This window comes from Centruroides vittatus, unplaced genomic scaffold (assembly GCF_030686945.1).
Source record: "Centruroides vittatus isolate TY-2023 unplaced genomic scaffold, ASM3068694v2 contig_120, whole genome shotgun sequence".
Classification (NCBI taxonomy): Eukaryota; Metazoa; Arthropoda; class Arachnida; order Scorpiones; family Buthidae; genus Centruroides; species Centruroides vittatus.
In genome coordinates this window covers 1,031,900-1,052,352 of record NW_027120768.1, presented here as the reverse complement: position 1 = coordinate 1,052,352, position 20,453 = coordinate 1,031,900, and the positions used below count along the sequence as shown (strand labels likewise).

The window sequence follows — 20,453 nt, the reverse complement described above, 5'->3', positions numbered from 1 at the left end:
GTGTGTGTTCTGCGCGTTTTTAGAGCCGAACTTCACACACTTGGCCCTCCCTATACATTTCTCAGGGCCAATTGCGATTGATAAAATATTTTCTGCCGGGATTTACGTGACCGACGCTACGTAACCGGAGTGTAATTTATTATCCACGTGTTATCTACATCTCTAATGGCGACAGAACAATACAAACAATAAAAATAATGAAAGATGTGCTAACCCCCCGCATATCCAGTGTCGTTGGTAGCGAACGGAGGGAGGAAACCAGCGAGCAAAGACACTAAATTATTATGCCTATAGAGGGAGTTACACAACCTGTCATGTGACCAGGGCATTATCGCGAAATCGAGCTGGTGTTTTCCAGGTGCTGTGTAAGCTCTGTGCACGAGGGGAAACCCGCACTCAGATAACAAAAAAGGTGAAATATGCCCTCGCATCCTCCTTTTATCGGAAGATGTTTCGTGTGGCCAACGTCCCCTCGGTCAACGTAGAATCGGGGGTGGAGAAAAACAGCCCAGTTTTGTACCGAAGGAAGGTGAGGGCCACCGAAATTGTTTCCTCCGTCGTCACGGTTGTCAGGACTTTCGGGTTGTTTCCTTCGTGTTTAAATGAAGTGGAAAGAACGGAGCGTGAAGTGGAAGACGGGAGGGATGTCAGGTGTCATCGCATCTACCACCTTTTACTTTTCGTTTACTCCCTTTTCACCTGCGGCCTGTGTTTGACGTTTGCCATTTCGGGCCTGTTTTTTCTAGTGCTGGGTAAGGTAAGTGCGATCTTTTCCAGTAAATCTCGGTTAAAATACGTCGTAAGCGGGTTCCGAAAATTTCGTGCGTTTCCGGTGACGTTTGGACGCTGTAAACGGGTAATTCGAAATTCGAAAAATGCCCAGGTCTCATGTTACGCTGAAAAGTAAACACGTGAAACTAGTGTTGATGGCTGTATTAATCTAGTGTTAGATATTTCCGTTTAAAACAAATGTTACGCTAAGGTTAGGTGTGTTGTATCGTCACGTCTAACATTGATAGATACGCTTAGCGTAACCGAGTCTATTCGGTAACTGTAAGGGAAGTTACGCGAAATATAAGTTCAATAGAAGAGAGTAGTGTAACAGTATGTATTCTTAGGAGATATTTATCAAGTTACTCTACCTTATCGTAACGTAACAGGGCTTCTATGAACGAGTTGTGCCACCAAGTGTGACGTAACACGAAATGATCACACGTAAACAACAGGAAAGTGTATAAACTCCAGGCATTTTACTGTTACGTAAGCTTTATTGTGCCATTCATTATGCAACTTAGAATATTTTCACGTAACCATTTCTCGAAAATGAAGGAAAAAAACCTAAAATATTGTTACTTTCCTAGAAGCGTAACTTGAAAAATTTCTCTTTAAAGGAAGAAATTCTACCTAAACCTGTTAATTGTAATGAACACAAGACTCGATTTTTAATTAAATTTTACTTATAAAATCGAACCGCCAACCTCTCAATAACGGACACCGATAAACAGCGACCATTCTTTTTTACCCAGGAACGTTCTGCAAACGGAGTAACCTCCTAACAACGGCCGTATTTTTGCTTTCACTTTCGGGTGTCCGTTGTTGAGAGGTTTTAGTGTATTAATATCTGGTACAGTTGATCAATACACTCCTATAAAATAGCCGTAAAGTTTCTCTGTGTGTATGTAATTTAGAAGGAAACACCGGCGAGTGTAATTCCTAAAAATGATATTTCTTGGAAGAATTCACGCGTGTAACGGGCTTTGTTAGAGGTTGCTTTTATTACTACATTATCCTTTATAATAATTACCCTTGGAAACGCTGGCCTACATAAAAGGCAATTTTTAATAATAGAGATTAAACTACAGAGAAGAATGTAAGTTTTATTCCACTCCTCTTCTGTATAACAATTGTACAGTTCTTGGAAACACAGGAAAATCAAGCTGTCTGTTCTTTATAGAAATCGACTAAAGAAGACCTTCGCGTAGTCCATAGTTGTAGAAAAATTACTAGAAGCATCCATCAGTCGGTGAATTTAAGGAATTTACACGGAAGTGAATTTGGATCGTAGCAAGTTGAGGGAGGGATGAAGTAAAAGTAACCGGATAATCGAAGAAAATCGTGCATACATAAAAGAAAACTTCGAGGAAATAACGAAAAGGGCATCGACCTACACGTAAAGACCAAGGGTCTTTCACTTTTTTCTGCATGCAAAATATCGCTTGATTCTTCTTCTAACGCCAAAGTTATTGATGTATTCCGCATGTAAGATAAATATATCAATGGAGAACAGATGTCGCCATTAGTTTCCGTTAACGCGGCTGATAAATCGAATTCTCTTCTGTCATTTCCTGTGTTTTCGTCGCAAAAATAACCGGATAATTAAAGCTTCACCGTTCGATCGAAAGTCATAAATTAAATAATACAGATTTTACCATAAAATCTTCTCAAAATACCGTTTAAAAAGTAAGGCCTTTCGGGTGCAGGGAGAGGCCTAACAAAAGGCCCACCAAATTGCCATATAATTATTGGAAAAGTTAGAAATAACCTTTGTATAAAGTACGGTCGAGCCTCTCAACAACGGCCATCCGTAAATGGCGGCCGTATTTCTATAGTCGGGCACTTTATACGCGTTATAACAATTGAAAAACTTTAAATTACAGTCAAACCTGTTAACAACGGCCACCTATAAATGGCTGCTACATTTTCACGGACTTTTTTCCTTTAAATGCATATAAAAATAACCTCCAAACGACGGTCGGTATCCGTTGTTAACAGGTTCGACTTAATTAATTTCCTTTATTAAAATGAACGAAATTTTTGCAGAGTAATCCAGCCGACTACAACTTCACCGTATTCGACATCATACTACTATGGCAAGCGTCCTTTCTGTCCGTGCATTGCCTGTTCATCGGAAACAGGTTGAAAACCTACCTGAAGAGCTTGGACGCCTACTCGATCAGCCAGCGGAACGAGAACCTGAGCAAGGCGGAACTGACGGCCACCGTCATCGCTTTCGCCAATCAGCAGAGCACAAACTTCCGCACCTCTTACGGACGGACGGTCGAACTGGACAACTTGCATCCCCGGGCGGACCACATATACAAAACGAGCAAGAAGTGGTGCATGCTATTATCCATCATGTCCTGTGTTACAGTTTTGTGTGTCATCGTACAAAATATATGGTCCGAAATGGAGGACAAACAATATACCTCGCCCCTCGTTAGTGTCGCTCATTACATCTCTAAGACAGGTTCGTCTGTAACGTGGAAGACATTCCTATCCACCATAGTTAGTTGCCTTTCACTTCTATATAACGTTCTGCCCCACGCGTTATTCGTGGGTTGTGCCATACCCCTTATGGCCTTCATACAGAACTTTAACGACAGAGCCGAGCTGTCGGCTCAGAACATTCTTAACACGGACAAAGTGAGCGAAGTACATTACAAGTTGAGATACTTGATGAGACTACTTGACGACTGCTTTTCCAGTATTATCTTCACCACTATAGCGGGTGAGTGACCTTGCGTGCCTTACGTGATTAAAGGCCATTTTACTATTGTTTATTGTTAATGCCCTAATTAAAAAATCGATGGTTCTGGTGTACGAATTACGCTGGATCCACTTACCATAGTGGACTAGTTTCATCATGATTTACTACCATTTTATTTTCGTTTTTATTAAATATAGGTCAACCTGTTTTCGGGGCGTTTAAAAAGCAAGATTTCACGTGAAAAATTCCGTTCTAATCAGGTTATTTTTCGCGTTAGACAGGTTTCGTTCCTGGATTTATTCTTCGTTTTGCAGAGTTCGTTTTAGACAGGTTTTACCTTAACAGAAATTCGTTTTTTATCAGTTCGGAAGGTTTTATATATTAAAAACATTATTGTAAGAAGGGATCCATCAGATTCTTCACCAGAATGCAAAAAAAGGATCCATGGCGTAAAAATCTTGAGCCGTATTCAAGTCGATGTACCATCTCTGTACGAAGATTTCACTTTTTTAAAAAGGTGTTTTTATTATTCACTTCGCCGTCACGAAAAACAGAGGAAGGTAACGTAAACAAACAAGCTTGTTTAAAGAGCATAAATCCAGAATGGCCGAGTGGTACCGCTCGGATCGCGCCCCACCAACAAGGAGTTTTCAGGATTTCCTTCACATTTCTAACACCTAAATAGGGACCAGTTTTTTTCTGTAGAAAGTCGTCCTGGGTGGCACCTCCCTCCTGGCAGATCACCCACGTGTTGTATTGCCTTATGCTAGTGTTCTTCGACCATTTTCTAATAGTGGCACCCCCGACTCGATTTAATTCTTTTTCTCGCGGCACTCCTACTTCATCAATGCAGATTTTTTTGTAGTTTTTGTAATACACGCGAGTGTTAAAGCGCTGTATTTTAGTGGCACCCAGGTCGAAAACCCCTGCCTCGTGCCACCAATTCAGTGGTAGAGTACATGATTTACTTTATCTAAATCGTGTTTTGCTGTCTCTCGGGCAGAAATCCTGTGTCCTGCAGCAAGGGTACCACGTCACTTAAGGATGATCCCGTTTAGAGTATGGCACAGACGTGTCTAAAATGCAGATAAACCCGCATAAAAGATCTATTTTTATTTTCACTTTTTAACTTCGTCTCATTTGAATCCTTCGCTATAAATCTGTATTATCAACCCGCATTGAAAGTAATACGGGTTACACGCAAACCTCGTTCTTGCGTGTAACTTATGACTTGACAACCGGGTGATTAAAATAAACGTAAATGATGAAATTTTGACGTCATAGTATGTATTTCCTTCCCTCTTTTTTTTTACAGGGGACTTCTGCCAGGTCGTCTTCGGCACATTTTTGGAATTGATGGATTGTTCCGTGGAAGGTATGGATGCGAAGTGCAGTCGATACTTCGCAAGGCACATTATGCTAATACTGCGCTTATGTTTGACAGTAGGGATGTGTGTATCCCTACAGGAGAAGGTGTGTAGCCGATTTTCTTAGAATTTTCGGAAACCAAACAATGCATTCGTTAACACTTAACTTGATCATTTCAGATCCAGAGCCTGCTACCGACTATGGAGGAATATTCTTCTAAATCGTTACTCAACACCGAAAAATTAAAGGTAAATACACTTAAATCTATGTCAAACGGTGTTTTCTGCCCCTTTTTAAAAAATCAGATCGTTCGTACAATGGGCGAGGGCGATCTAAATCTCAAAAATATTCTAAACAGGCGGAGTAGTAAGGCACGCGAATTGCAATTCATACCCTAAAGATAAAAACCAGGTTTATGTGTATAATTAATAATTTCAGGAAAATTGAAACATATATATATATATATATATAATACAGAATTTCCAGTTTTAATTATGTTAATATCGTACTTAAAAAGTCACGTACGGGCCTATAATTTGCATATTTTACGGTCGTTGTGTCCTTCTGCGGAGGGTGTTCTTTATTGACGTTGCTGCAACAATATATCATTAATTACCGTGTTCTATAGCAAAATATTTGTCGTGTGATCCACTGTTTTGGTTGCTTAATCCATTTGTTTTTCCCAAGATGCCGTAAATTTACATTTACCCTTTGTCACGTTGGTATTGATGAATGGCGATTTGTCACGCTATCGTATTTTTCCCTAGTTTCCTACGTTATTTAATAATTATCCTTTGCTTAAATACCTTAATTGACATAGACATAACACACGGATTTTGCCACACCTTGCGCAGGTTTCACTGTATAAAGTGAGCTGGTACATTAGCAGGTTTCACCGTATGTGGTTGTTGTTATCAATACAATAACCTTTATACAACATTGCAATGTTTTATTATAACCTTTATATAACGTACTACAACGTTATAATTGTACATTATAAGAGGGGGAAAATCAATTTTATACAGTGTTTACAGGCTATGTATGTAATTCCTAATAGAATACGTAAATATAGAGCATTGTGTTACAATGGCGGGGTTATAAATACAGTACACAAGTATCAAAATTCATTAAAGACGTGTTTCGTGACGTAGCACACGTGAATGTGACAAGAAAATTAATTTCCATCTTCCGATAAAGATTGAGGCTTATTAAATATTCAATAATTCTCTCTTTTTATTTCGTGGTGGGAATTAATGTTATAAAATGCAGAACAAAATGGCGGTCGTGTAATACATTAAAAAAATGGCACAGTGTATTTCTTTTTTAATGAAATTTTCAGAAGGAAGAACATGATTTGTGTATAAAAAAGTAGAGTATTAATTAAAAATTCATGAGAAGTTTCGGTTTATAAGATGTAGGTAGCCATTTTTAATCTAGTTATCCAGCGATTCGACTTTGGCGGCCATTTTTGAATTTAGAAAATAATTATTCTTTTGATCTGTTAACGTATACTCGGAAGAAAAATTTAAATATTTTATTTTGAACTGATCATTTTTATTATTTATAGTAAACGTAGCGTGAGAATTTGCCCGAATGTGACCATACCAGATGCCCCTTTACACAGATAATTTATCTATGGTGTTTGATTTTCAGAGGGGCAGCGGGGCATACACGTATACATTTTTGATTAAAGGGAAGCATAAGCTTTCGGGGAAAAAACGCCTCTAAAAACGGCCGCTGTTTATATTTAATGTTGTACAATCAATAGCACAAGTAAGTCAACCAATGGACATGATCCGTTTCGTACGAAACAGGCAAGCAAACCAATGGCGAAGTGTTTCGTGCGAAACGGATTATGCCATTGGCTGGCTCCCTTAAACAGTTGCTATTTTAATTATGTGATACTTAATATAATAGGGTCCTTTTTCTATATTTTTCAGCTTTTAACATTGATCCAGTCGCTGCCTTCCTGTGGAATTAGCGCTTCTTCGTTTTTTCTTATAACGCGCGGGTTTGCTCTAAAGGTAATGGTTTTTTTCTCCTTATGTTTTAAGATTTAAAAATGATTTTAACAATTAAAAAATAAACTCACAGATGGCGGCCGCTTGTTTGGCTTACGGAGTTTTGATATGGAAACTGTCCCAGCATTAATTTGGGAGACAAAGGAAGATGAAGTTGTGTAATAAAGAACAAATGTGAAAAATAAAATTTTTTAACACAAAATACTTTTAATTTCGTGTTAAAACTAGTTTCGGGCCGCTCCAAACGCCAGTTAACCGAGATGCATTCTATATTGGAATAGCATACACGCAGCTGTTTTTAATAGCTGTAAAACACAAGAACTAAATGCTGCAATCGTTGGGCTTTATATGTTGGGCTATATTAGCATTTAATTAATATTAGTAATTTGTCACTAGAGGCAGACATTAGGCGCCGCATCTTGCCAAATTTAATAATTTAGTAGAAGGTTCTGAAGGTTATTACATTTTGTAAACCAGTAAAATCGTTATTAGCATTTACAATGTTCTATAAAACCCACCCCTACCCTCAAAATTAAGATTTTTGCTATTTTGTAATATAAAAAGTTTTTAAAATAACTATCATCGTAACAGATGGCGCCACCTTATGTTACCTGGAAAGTTAAACAACTCGTTGCTGGATATATACCGAAAGACCAGTACAGGTATACCTCGATTATACGTCGTTTGTCAAAAATCTTGATTTTTATTTTTTCATATACTTAAGTCATTTTATTCGATTTTACATCCGTCCGCCACAAATATTGAAGTCGTAATATCACTAGAAAAGCGTTAAAAGCACATAAAATCATATTAAAATATGTACTGTACATTTACAGTAAATGTTAATACAATCATCATAAATCCTACAGAACAAAACATGAAAACATCTGTGTTTGTGTTGTCGTCTTATCACTCGATACTGGTAAATTTAACATAAATTAGTTTATTTTGTATTATCGCAAAATAATTTTAATAACTATATTTGTTGTTTAACCTTAAAAAATCATTTTATAATGTTTTAGATAAACCACATTCACAAATAAAGAGTCCGGTATGTACTGTACGTATGTATTCGTAAATTTAATTATTTTCTTCTGCACTATATTAAAAACTAAAATTTATTTGTCTGTAAGCTTAATCTATGGTTAATAAAAATCTATTTTATTAAAAATGCATTTATAAATAAAATACAGAACTGGGAATGGTAATTTGTGGTTTAGCCTAGTGACAAGTAAATTCGACTTACGACGCCTCTCCTGGAACCAATTACCGACGTAAGGCGAGGTATACCTGTATCAGTATAGCACCACCAATATTTCAATTTTGGGAATTTGAGCTGAAAACTGGTGTAATAACCGATATTGCAATCCCTAGTCACACCATGATGTCATTTTATAGTGTTATTCATACACTATAGTCTGTAATAATGTACTGTACTGGGGATCACATCCCATGCCAGCTACGAAACTTCCACGGTTGACCCCTCCAATTTCGTTAAAACTCCACAGTAAGATAGATTAGAGCCTTGAACTAAGATATGCTTCATTTTAAATATGAACGTTCTGTGATTTCCAAGCTGTGGAGAAGAGTGAAGCAACCTCCACGCTTCTCCATGTGTGACACACAAATGATCAACTTTGCTTTAGTGATGCACAATAGGATGACAAACGTACCTCTCTTGTATTAGTTTATTACCACATGAATAATTAATAGCTAAAGTAAGAAGGCTTGATCTTTCTGATTTGCAGAGATATGCTTAAGTAAACATGTTTCCTGGGCTAATTTATACCAATTTTGAAGAGAAAATATTTCCAAATGGTTTGTTATGGTTCCAAAAAAGAATCCAAAGAGCATCTTTTCCTCTATCAGAATTGTTTCCAATCTTTGTCCTGGCCTCCTAAGGGAAAAAAAAGATCACTTCAAAACTGCAACATTTGGTATAGGAAATCATTAGCATCATAGTACTGATTTATAATGTTTGTTCACTAAGGTATTCCTTGCACTGATCCATGGTAGCCAGAGGTGCCTGAGGACTATACAAAAGAGCACAAGCAATAAAAAAAGGGCATCACACATTGAATCACAGTTTAAGCTTTTTGTGTAAAGTAGGATCAGCATTCCTACAAGGTGGCACTGGTTGCAACCAGGGCTAACTTGGCCTTGAAAACAAGGAACTTTCCTTGCTTTCACAGCCAAATTAGAATTTTCACAAATTTTCTAGTGTTTGTTGATAATGGAATTTGGGGCCCCCTTTTGGATTAGGTAAAGAACAACACAGATGAAAAGGGGCACGTGTCCCAAGTGCCCCAATGTATCGAATAAGGTTGTAAATTTGCCAAATTAGTGTCGTCATTAGGGGCAATGACGACACTAATTTGGCAAATTTACAACCTTATTCGAAGGGGTTCTCCTCGGCAACTTGTGATCTTATCTTTAATAAGTAGGTATTCAGATGTAGTTTTTCAAACTCTGTTCTTCATTTGAGCATTTCATAACAAACTTAAATTTACCCTTAACTGAGTAATGTGCTGATAGCATGTTAACTTAATTTCTGACTTATTTCCAATTTAAATTGTGCATGGCCTTTTCCCCATTATTAAACCCTAGAAACAAAAAATACACTACAAACGTAAAATGTCTAAAGAGGCTGATTCTTATATAGCACAAATAGAAAACCAAAAAAACAAACAGAAGTAAAGCAAGCACAGTAAATACTTCTTGAAGTCATCATTCTTCCATTTGGGAGGCTGAGACAAAGATTGGAAACTTCTTACAGAAGAAAATACACTCTTTCTAATGGTCCCTAAAAATAATGAGATTTGCCCTTCAAAAACAGTACAAGCCAGCCTTGACAGGTTTACTTAAGCACATCTCAAATGAAGAAAACAAGCATTCTTACCTTATGTGAGTGATATGAATTTGATTTACCTGTTGTGATATATTTCTAAAGCCTACCTATTCAATGTTGGTTTCACCTGTTATGTGAATAATTAACAGGTAAACCAATGCAGGATAGGCTTTAGAAGTTGTAGGTTGTTAAAGTAACATGCCAGTTGTACATGATTGAAGACAACTTTTTGCTGTAAATGTAGCTGTTACCCTAGCATAACTTTTCCTTCACCAAATTTGAAAACGCACAATAGGACAAATTTGATCATCTGTGCAACATAGACACGATTTGGAAATCACTCCACACTTTTCTGAGGGCTGAGAATCGCAGAAAAATATTATTTAATAGCTTGAACTAAGATCAGCAAAATATCATACTGTACGAGTTTGAACAAAATTGGAGGGAGTCAAACATGGAGGTTTGCAGAGTTGGCACGAAACTGCCCCATTGGATCTTTGATGATAGACATGGAGTAATTGAAGATGATGTGTTGTGTGATTTTGAAACTCAAACACAGTATTTTAATGTATGAAAACTGTTTTTGATTGATTTAAGGATCTTGCTCAGTTGCTGAATACACAAAGATTCAAAATGATTTAAAAATAAATTCAAACATCATGTTCTTATGTTAGTAAACATAAAATAAATAAAATCCCAACAAAAAACCTTGGTCAGCTTGTTACTTTAATATTTAGTTATTTCACCTTTGGTTTGTATAACAACCTGTATGATCATTCATTGTATTAACAAGAGTCTGGCAATCATTTGGAGTGATTTTTATTCCAAATTAGTTTTGCTTTGCTTTAAACCATCCACACTTTCTTGAGGACATTTTTTTCAATACTTTTTTAATTCTACCACATTTTCAATAGGAGAAAGATCATGACTGCTTGATGACCATTTTAACGTGTTAATTGGGCCAGGCCAGACAAGCCTTGGTGGTTTTGGCAGTAAGGCGCATTCAACCATCCTTCTGGATAATATGTGCATGATATTGTAATTTTCCTAATGATGGTAGCAGGTTTTCCTTGAGGATCTGTTGATATTTTGCTGCATATACTGATCCCTTAATGAAATGCAAATTTCTCACACTTTGAGCTGACATGCAATCCTACACCATAATGCTTGCTGGAATTTTAGTGTGCTGTAGACAGTCACAATGAAATGCTTCTCTTTTGTTTTCTGATGAATTTTTGTATTGCCACCAAAGAAAACTCTAAACTTTGCCTCATCAATAAAAACAACCAGTTGGTTTTTTTATTTGTGCTTTTGCCTTGTCTAAGTAAACATGTCACAATAGTTAAAAGAAATTGCAAAAGAATTAAAAATTGGCAAATCCTCAGCTTCTTAAGTAAAAACAGTATCATTTACTTATCGGATAGATTTGCTCTCCCTATGGAAGGTGAGAATTACTTCACACATATCAACACAACCCCCACCAGGTGCCATTTTCATTAAACAAATACATCCCAATAAAATTAATATGGAAAACATTGTAATTGTACTGATGTGTGACATTTGCAAACAGGTCATTTAATGTCTGACGTATGTTTTTTCGGAAATGGCGCTCTGAGCTTTTTTTAAACTACATGTAACACTAATTTGCTATCGAGATACTCTATGCTGAGTCTCCTAGTTAATAAATAGTAAAGAAACACTCAAGTTGATATAAGAAGAATATCCATGTTTTTATTTTTCTTCAATAAAGAAATTCAATGACTAGTACAAAAAATGTAACTGAATTATAATATTTTACATCTTGACCCCAATGCTGTAACCATAAATTACAAGATCTTTGCTTTTGAGCAATAATAAATTCTAATTTATCATTGTAAAAAAGTAACATCAACACCGATTAAACTGGTGTTAATTCCGGATCGACGGTAAGAGGCGTCGATAACGTGACAGTGGACGCAGTCTTAAAAAATGCAGTATGCATAATGCAATCGTATGATGTACTTTTAAAATATACCAAGCAATTGCTTACTCTTTACTGGCTCGTGGCATTAAACAGTGCTGCTGCCCTGTCATAAGAAACATTTGAACATTTGTAGCTTCCACTACAAATGTTCAAATGTTTCTCAAGTACTTTAGGCCCATCATAAAATCTTTGTAAAGGTTTGAGACAAAGCAGTGGCATAACTACTATTAAACACAGTTAAGTGAAGGTTAAGGGTTTAGCTTTTTACAAAAAACTAATTCCAAATTACTGTAATTGGTCTTGTATTATGAATTTGTTTTGATTGAATTATTATTATTATTTTAACAAGTCACTTTTCTTCAAGTTTTGTAGATAAATTAGATAATAACGGAATTGTTGACCTATCTAATACAAAAAAGAATCCTACAACTCAGCACTAGAAAAATTCTTCAGGAGAAACGAGTTTCTTCATTAGCAAGTGGAATCTACACCTTCAATCCTTCTTCCTTATTGTTTAAAATTAAGTAATTTGATTAAGTCATTTTTATACTCAAAAGCATTTTAAAATTAAAAAGTGGACCAACCTGTATTTTCATCAATCCTTTCAGACAAATTCTGATACGTGTGGTGATCGTCTATGTTTTGATATAGATTTAAATTATATGGCAATATGTGTATATTTTTCTCACCTAAACGAAAAAAAATATACTAGTATTATGAAATTGTGTTTTAATTGGTTGCCCGATGTATCTAGATCAACTTAAAATAGTCTGTTTTGTGTATCAACTCTACACTCCCAGTTTTAGATCTGCATTAGAAACTTGATAACAATAAATGGTAGTGTGAAGAAGATGAAATGTCTTAAATCTATAAACAACTCTTCTATAGTTTGTCTGTCATTTCTACCAACTTTAACCCCACACAAAAGGGCTTCCTCACTTTTGCTTCTGGCTCACACTTGAAAATTTTTCAGCCAACCTGGTTCCCCAGAGAGACATGCTAATGCTAATGCCACTATTTTCTTGGCCATCCTGCTTCAATGATTGAAGCAGGATTGCCAAGAATGAATCAAATAATATTTATTGATTCAATTAAATATATAGATTAATATTTAGGAATGGCAAAAAAAGGATAAGGAAAATTACATTCAAAATAAAAAAGAGGAAACAAGTTTTTCTGTCCTGTGGACACTAAAGAGTTTACTTCTATATCCATTGTTTCCATCGCGGGGCTGGATCAGACACCAAAAAATCCCGGTAGCTGGTCTCTAGAGCAGTAGTCCAATGCCTCGGGCATATGGTCATCAAGTTACATCTGTTCCATGCTTCTATATTGCAACAGTATACATATTCGATCTGTTGAGGCAAACTTCAGTGCCGTTTTCGTGATAAACGGCACTGAAGTTCGACAATGGCATTTGGAACGTCGAGCATTATTCCACTGACATTCCAAATGCCATTGTCAAGCTTTCTAGGCTTACAGGAAGACGGTGCCGAACATCCGACATACACGCTTTTGGGATGAAAACCTCTGCCACAACCTCTCATTCCTTGATCTAGCATTATGATTAATAAAGCCTCGGTGGTGGGAAAAACCTATTAAAATATTGTCTCATTTGTAGTAAAGAATATTTGACTTTCTAAAATTTAAAACAATATTTGAGCACTATATTAAAAATACGAAAAGAAAAAACAACATTAATTCATTAAGATTTAACAACTGCTGCTTTGAAAGTCTCAACACACATTATTAAAACATTGTGTGACTTTTGTTATAACTAAACAAAATTTGTTATAACAACTTATAAGTTATTATGGTGTAGTTTTTAACCTACTTAAACATGTTTTTGAAATTTTTTAACTGTTACTTTTTGTTTTGATTATGCAAACTGAGAACTTAAAAGTTTTCTTTTCAAAATCTGAAGATTTTAACTTCACCCAGAATTTACATTTATAAACCTATTTAATCCAGCTAGCTTCTTAAAACAGGATATCTTAGAGCTTTCATTACATGTTTTGAGATATTAAAGCAGTCTTTTAGGTATGTTTTTAATTACATGCTGGTGTTGAGACCATAATCACTGCTGAGTATTCTTTAATGCTTTTAAAACTAGTGTACTGTACATAAAAATTTTATACATTTATATTATAATAAAAACTGACAAATTTAAAATAGTTCTACAATTAAGTGTATTTAATTTAGATATAACCATAATAGTTAGTCATTTGAAAAAAGAAATTAATTAGTAGCTCTGGAAGCAAAGATAAGATGGAGGTCTAGGTAGTATAACTGGCAATGCAACTGTGTGGCAAGCAGGAGTTTGGCTCTGAGCAGGACTAACCCACATCTTACTTCCAGAATATTAAATTTAGTAACTTTTAAAAGATGACGACTTAACTGCCTACCTCTAAGCCAAATTAGTTTTAATGATTGGAAATAAAGCAGCCATAATTTAGCTTGATAAGACCAAGTAGATTATTTGGAAATCCTAACGTATCAGGTTGGTTGTCGTTTAGCTAAAATTTCAAACTAGCCGAATGGTCAAGACAGTTAGGTCCTGGGTCCACCAGAATGGTAGACTGACACCCTAATCTGGGCAAGCAACATCAGGAATTTTTTTTGTCTTGGATACATTTTTTCCTGTTTTCAATGAGAAATGGGCTCAAAGGCCTTCTTAGTGTCCATAGTGTAAAGAGTTAATAATTTGATATAATTCATGGATCACTTTAATATATCTGAAATTAGCATTTGGAACATATTTGATACGTTTGGATTATAAATATTCCTGTTCCTCAGAGGTTCTCTGCATAATTTATATATAAAATTTTCCAAGGTTTGTGTGACATTTAGATTTGATCAATACAATATTTCTCAGTCAACAAAGATTCACTATTAGACGATCAAGGTAGGAAAGCAGTAATCATTGTTATACAGTCTGCATTAGTGTAAGATCTTATTCTTTAAATAGTCTTATTCTTTATTGACAAACATGGCCTGTCATTTTGTTAATTTTTTTTAATGTCTCTTTATGCCTATTATATATGTTCAAAAATAAGGTTTTGAATGTAGAGTTCTATTCTATGTTACTGTAATATTTTGAGATAAATTGTTGCAGTAGTTTATAATTTGTTTGATTTTCACTTTCGTCGTATTTTTCACAGGGGAGTGTAGTTCATTTAGTATATCTAATAAACGTCTATGTTGTTACAGAAGACAAGGCCTACTCTTCTTAGGTATCTTAGCAGACCTGAAATCCTGCATACATATTCAATCTATCACAATGGTAGATCAAAGAATCAAGGCATCAAACATTGGATATTTGCCTGTAGTTAAAACATTTGTCTTATCTGCTCCATGTTTTCATATTATAACTTATTGATACACACTTAAATAAGTTAAAATCCATAATAAAATTTAGGAAATAAACTGTAGTTTTGACAAATTAAAGTCTAAAAAGATACATACTTGTAGTTGATTCACGCCGCTCTTCCTCGTAACATTTTGCTTTCTCAATGTTGTTCGTCTTCTTTTCGGCAGTTTTATTCTCCCCCGTTTCGACAATGTTATTTGGCACAATATATTCTTGATTTCCATACAAAGGATTGTCAAAGTGGCTATTGTCTATTAATGAATAATCAATTTTAATTAGTTTAATAACTACAACTTGCTAACTCTCTAATTTTAAATACTTACTATCTATTGGAGGCTCGACGCTATAACTGAAAATAAAAAATTTCTTGTTACAATCTCAAGTATCAAAGTGTTAAGTTTGTTTTATATTGAAATTTTGAAACTTACGCCGCATACGACAGATCTTTTTTCAATTTCCTGACTTTTCTTTTATAGTACAGAACTATAACAATTATGATAATTAATAACAGAACAGTGATGCAAATTCCAATAATAAATCCAATGTTTGTATTTGAAGTATGAGTCTGTATCACGGCTTGCGTTTCTGAATAAGTTTCAGCTGTAAAAAAGTTTCGGATGAAATTAATTAAATATAAAAGGAAATTTAAGAATTTCTTTAGTTTTTATTAAAAACTAAGAATATTCTGTATCATTATATACTTATAAAGTAAGTGCAAATTGGAGTGGCAAAAATTTTTTATTTAATGTTTATTATTAATGTGATTTCCAATGGGTGCCAGCTGCAACTTTTCCACGGAGGTAAAGGGATGTACTCCCACACTATCATAATTATTGCTTAAATCAGGCTAATCAAGCTCGTATCAGGTAATTTGCTGTACTAAGATTTGCTGTACGAAGATTCTATCCTCTTCCTGAGTGAGGAAGAGGATAGAATCTTCCAAACCCACTCACCCTCAGAAGGACTGATCCAGTGAGGGAAAATGATCCATTTGCCCCTGGCAGATGTAGTTGTGAGCAAATGAGGCATTATCCTCACAGCAACTTGCTTGTCTCAACAAAATAATTGGGAGAATTTTTAAATATTAGAATAAATCTGGTGTTCCTATTAATATAAGATTATCTACCTTTGGATCAAATTTGTGATTGGCAGGATGGCCAAGGTAGTAAAGGCATTTGTCTGCCACTCTGAGCAACCCAGATTTGAGTCAGATCAGAGATCTCAAGAGTTATTTGTGTGAAGTTAATCCCAAATATATTAGGCTCCATCACTTGAGCCTGGCCAAATCTATAAAAAGCACAGAAACAGGCCCTCTTAGTATCATTGAAGCAGAAGGTGTAGTACAGTAAATGCAAAGTGTTCAATAAGTCATGAAACCTGTGGGAATAAACATTTTGTTTCTTGTACATAAGTCAAAATAATCCTGGGCCTCAAATTTTTCAATTTTGAAATAGACAGAAAGACTAAAACTTAGTTTGTATAGTCATATTTTTCAATTTTGTTTCTTGTTTATGAGCTTAAATTTTAGTAACAACTTAATGACAGCAGTATCATAAGATTACAATGAAGCCAAATTTATAGCTGCTGTAACAACATGCAACACATTAATACACAAACAAACCTACAGCATCCTACTATCTTAGATAAACCTTATAAACCGACGAGGATCACAGTGGCCGACCCAGCAAGGCATTAACAGATGTCAACACAGCTCGTGTGGAGGAGCTGATTCAGGATAACAGGAGGATCACATTACTAGTTTACTACTATGCTAATCAATTAACATATTTCTCATAACAGATTCCTGTTGTTAAGTGTGCATACCCATAATAGAAATATATTAAAAATTATACTAAATGTATTAAAATATATCTTACCAATATCACAGTTTTCTCCTGAGTAGCCTCTTCTGCAGATACAACCCACAACAGGATTGCAAACAAAGCTTCCATTACCACAATCACATTGATTAATGCAATTTACACCATAGAAACCATATGGACATACTGAAAAATTTATCCATTATTTTAATTAAAATAAAAATAAGTAATTTGAATATTAGTAGGATGGAATGATTAGCTAAGAATTACATGCTTTCAATATTCAATTAATATTAATACGAGGGTTGATTAAAAACTAAGGTTACAAGGCTGATATTCCTGGAGTTTCGTTTGTTATAGAGAAATGAGAAGTGTGCGGTAATTCCAATACATGCAGTTGGCAACTGTGCAGAGTTTCAGCCACCCAGCACCTACAGCGCTAGTTGTAGGTAAACACAAATGGTGACTCGTCTGGAAAACTGATCTCAAAGAAATCCACTCGGTTATTCAATTTCTGTGGGCAAAACATGTAACCGCTGCTGAAATTCACTGGCAGCTGGTAGAGGTTTACAGAGAGACTGTAATGTCTTGTCAGAATGTTGCAGAATGGTGTCAGAAGTTTGCGGCCAGTACAGAAAACGTCACCGACGAGGATCGCAGTGGCCGACCCAGCAAGGCATCAACAGATGTCAACACAGCTCGTGTGGAGAAGCTAATTCAGGATAACAGGAGGATAACATTACGGCATATGATGGTAGAATTGGGAATGTTCTTCGAAAGCATTCATCATATTGTTCACGATATTCTGCAGTACCGGAAAGTTTGTGCCCGATGGGTTCTACAAAATCTGTCCAACCAACACAACGAGAAGTGCATGGGGGAAAGTCAACAGGCCGGACCTTGCTCCAAGCGACTTTCACCTGTTTCTTCTCTTGAAGGAGAACCTAGCAGGATGACGATTTGCTTCAGACGAAGAAGTGAAACACTTCGTGACAACTTGGCTGAACATGCAAGGACAGGATCTTTACCAGGAGGGAATTTTCAAACTCATCACATGAAGTGACAAGTGCCTAAACCGAAATGGAGACTATGTCGAAAAATAACTTAACATATGTACTATCAGTTGGCTGTATTGGTTGTATGAAATAAAATGTACAGTACACTTTTCACTGCAGGCTTTGTAACCTTACTTTTTGACCATCCCTCGTAAAATGCTAGCATATAAAATTATTCATCATTTTTAATCAAAGTATTAATTAAGATCATTATACTAAATTGCGCAGATGGCAAGTCAAAGATTGCATATCGGCAAGAGGTTCAAGTTAGATACATACAATCCAATTGGATTCTTTTATGGATTTAATATCTTTTTTTATAGTGGTGATGCTATCATAATGGATCAAAATCATACATCAAAAATAAAATAATTCAAAGTTCTTTTGTAATGATGTTATTTTTATAATCACAATAATATCTGATTTATCAAATGAACCAAACTATTGCAATAATTAATCAGGCTATAAATTTGCTAATAAGAAATTTGGTATTAGAGATAGACATTAGGCACCATCTGTTAGCTGAGTATTTCAGAATTATAATTATTAATTTAGATAACAGATGGTACCTAACATCTACTTCTAATACCAGATTTCTTAATACATAATCATTATTAATAGCAAATTTATAGCCTGTTTAATTACAGTGATCATTCGGTTGAGTATCAAGGTGTCAGGCTTTGGGAAGTTTATTATATTTATCAAATGAATTTAAACTTCCCTCGGCACATTTAAATAAGTTCGTAGATGTGTAGCAAGAGAGAATTTTCAATGGAATAACTAGTAATGAATTTTCTACACACGAGAACAATCAATTTTACAGTTGCACTTGAAATTTTCCTCTTCTTAATCCATTTTGAGCACTCATAGCTGTTTGCATCTTGACTTAATCAAGCTTTATTAAGTGATAGTAAAATGTAATATAACAATCATTTCAAATTTTGCAAAAATTTATTAATTGCTTTAACTATTTTAACTTTATTCTGAAATTCTCAGGTAACTTGGAAAAAACACAACAAATCTGTGTGAAAGAGGCGTTTAAAACACGTTTCCTGTCATGGATCTAAATTTCAATAAATTCTGATCATCGTTAGTCCATTTGTACCAATTATGATCAGAACTGGAGTAAATCTTGACACATCTTTTCCTCCAACATTATTAGCCCCAGTTTCCATAGTCTGCTTTTTCCTGTTCATGAAACACAACTAAATCAGATGTCCTCCCTGTCGGCAACCCCTTCTTTTAATCTTAATGTGGAATGGCCAGAGCCACTAAGTTCTGGAGATTTTGACAATAGCACATAACAATCATGTCTTCTCTGAATGGAATGCTGTCTATGTTCCTCATCACTTAACTTCAGTGATATGACGAGAACTGTTGTGTTCAGAGAAGGCTTACCAATCACTTTGTTTAAGGATATACAGGTGAACCCTCCACTTATGACAAAACCTCTGGAATATAAACTAGAAAGTACATTTGTTTACAGAATAACCACGTATTGTTAGTGTTCAATCCTTCAATGTACTTCATAGAATACATTATGCTCATTTACTCCCTCACTACTGCTTAATAGCAGGTTTTTACAACTCATGCATTTACATGCAAGAAGTGTGGTTCTATTACTGTGGAAACTAAACTAGGCATTATAAAACCATCTCCACTGCTAAATTTATGCTTCAAAAATGCAGTATATGTAATAATAAGTTTAAAAAATTGGAGTAATGGTGCTTTTTGCTATTGTTTGCAAAGTTACCAACTTCAATGCCACTTCGTGAGCGGTAATGGAACGTCAGATTTCACATAAAAATGAAATACAATAATACACAATAGAAATAATAAATAAATAATGTGGATTTATTTGTTACTGGCTAAAGACCAACTTCAACACAATCCCACGACCAGCAGGAAAACTTCAGAATCTGCATAAAATTTAAATTTTAGACAAATGGTCAAATTGATTGTTAGTTCGAAAGTTCATAGGTTGAACATTTGTAAGTAGAGCACCTGTAATAGTAGAGAATAGGTCATCATTGCTAACTCTAATTTTTGATAGCACTCAAATCCCTCTTTCCCCAATTAGTAAAATAATTAGAATCAGAATGTTAATTCTATAACATATTGATATTTTATAACTGCCGTATGGCTTGGTGGCTGTATAGACCATTTTAATTACCTTCTTCGCATTTTGCACCCATCCAGCCAGGAGAACAATGACACATTCCGTCAAAATGTCGACAAGATCCATTATTGTTACAGGAGCACCTGTATTGACATTGTAAACCGTAGGTTCCATTTGGACATGCTGCAAAAACGCAAAATATTAAATCTATCAAAAATTATCTGGTGTGTTTTCCAACAAATCAGTGTCTTATCTAGCAATTTATACTTACGAACTGAGCAGTCGTCGTAAATCCACCCAGGCTGACACGTGCAAGAACCAGTTACGTGATCGCATTCTGCCGAATTTTTACAATTACACTCATTCAAACAATCTTGTCCCCATTTGTCATTTGGACATCCT

The 20,453-nt window shown here is 35.3% G+C and overlaps 2 protein-coding genes across 6 annotated transcripts in view; one reads left to right on the top strand and one right to left on the bottom strand.

The window, feature by feature from the left end:
- Positions 1-377: 377 nt before the first annotated feature.
- LOC136984612 (uncharacterized) lies at positions 378-7,078 on the top strand. Its single transcript, XM_067281678.1, has 6 exons — positions 378-757; positions 2,821-3,508; positions 4,803-4,960; positions 5,035-5,103; positions 6,796-6,879; positions 6,950-7,078. Exons 1-6 carry the CDS (start codon positions 449-451, stop codon positions 7,004-7,006), a joined length of 1,365 nt encoding a protein of 454 aa, XP_067137779.1. The 5' UTR covers positions 378-448; the 3' UTR covers positions 7,007-7,078.
- A 4,357-nt stretch (positions 7,079-11,435) lies between these two features.
- LOC136984566 (protein draper-like) overlaps positions 11,436-20,453 on the bottom strand; it is a 53,240-nt gene continuing 44,222 nt past the window's right edge. For 4 of the 5 annotated variants that reach the window (XM_067281632.1, XM_067281638.1, XM_067281615.1 and 1 more), the window contains exons 19-26: positions 20,323-20,451; positions 20,106-20,234; positions 16,935-17,063; positions 15,486-15,657; positions 15,381-15,406; positions 15,153-15,308; positions 12,272-12,376; positions 11,436-12,193 (exon numbers count right to left, since the gene is read on the bottom strand). In XM_067281632.1, the coding sequence (XP_067137733.1) occupies positions 12,159-12,193; positions 12,272-12,376; positions 15,153-15,308; positions 15,381-15,406; positions 15,486-15,657; positions 16,935-17,063; positions 20,106-20,234; positions 20,323-20,451 (881 nt within the window). In that variant the 3' untranslated portion in view covers positions 11,436-12,158. The remainder of the gene's footprint in view (positions 12,194-12,271; positions 12,377-15,152; positions 15,309-15,380; positions 15,407-15,485; positions 15,658-16,934; positions 17,064-20,105; positions 20,235-20,322; positions 20,452-20,453) is intronic. The other variant, XM_067281645.1, reaches the window with a different exon arrangement.

Coding starts and splice junctions, on each gene's coding strand:
- LOC136984612 (XM_067281678.1), top strand. CDS start 449: ATGTTTCGTGTGGCCAACGTCCCCTCGGTCAACGTAGAATCGGGGGTG. Junction 4,961..5,034: donor GTGTATCCCTACAGGAGAAG/GTGTGTAGCCGA, acceptor TGATCATTTCAG/ATCCAGAGCCTGCTACCGAC. Junction 6,880..6,949: donor CGCGCGGGTTTGCTCTAAAG/GTAATGGTTTTT, acceptor ATAAACTCACAG/ATGGCGGCCGCTTGTTTGGC.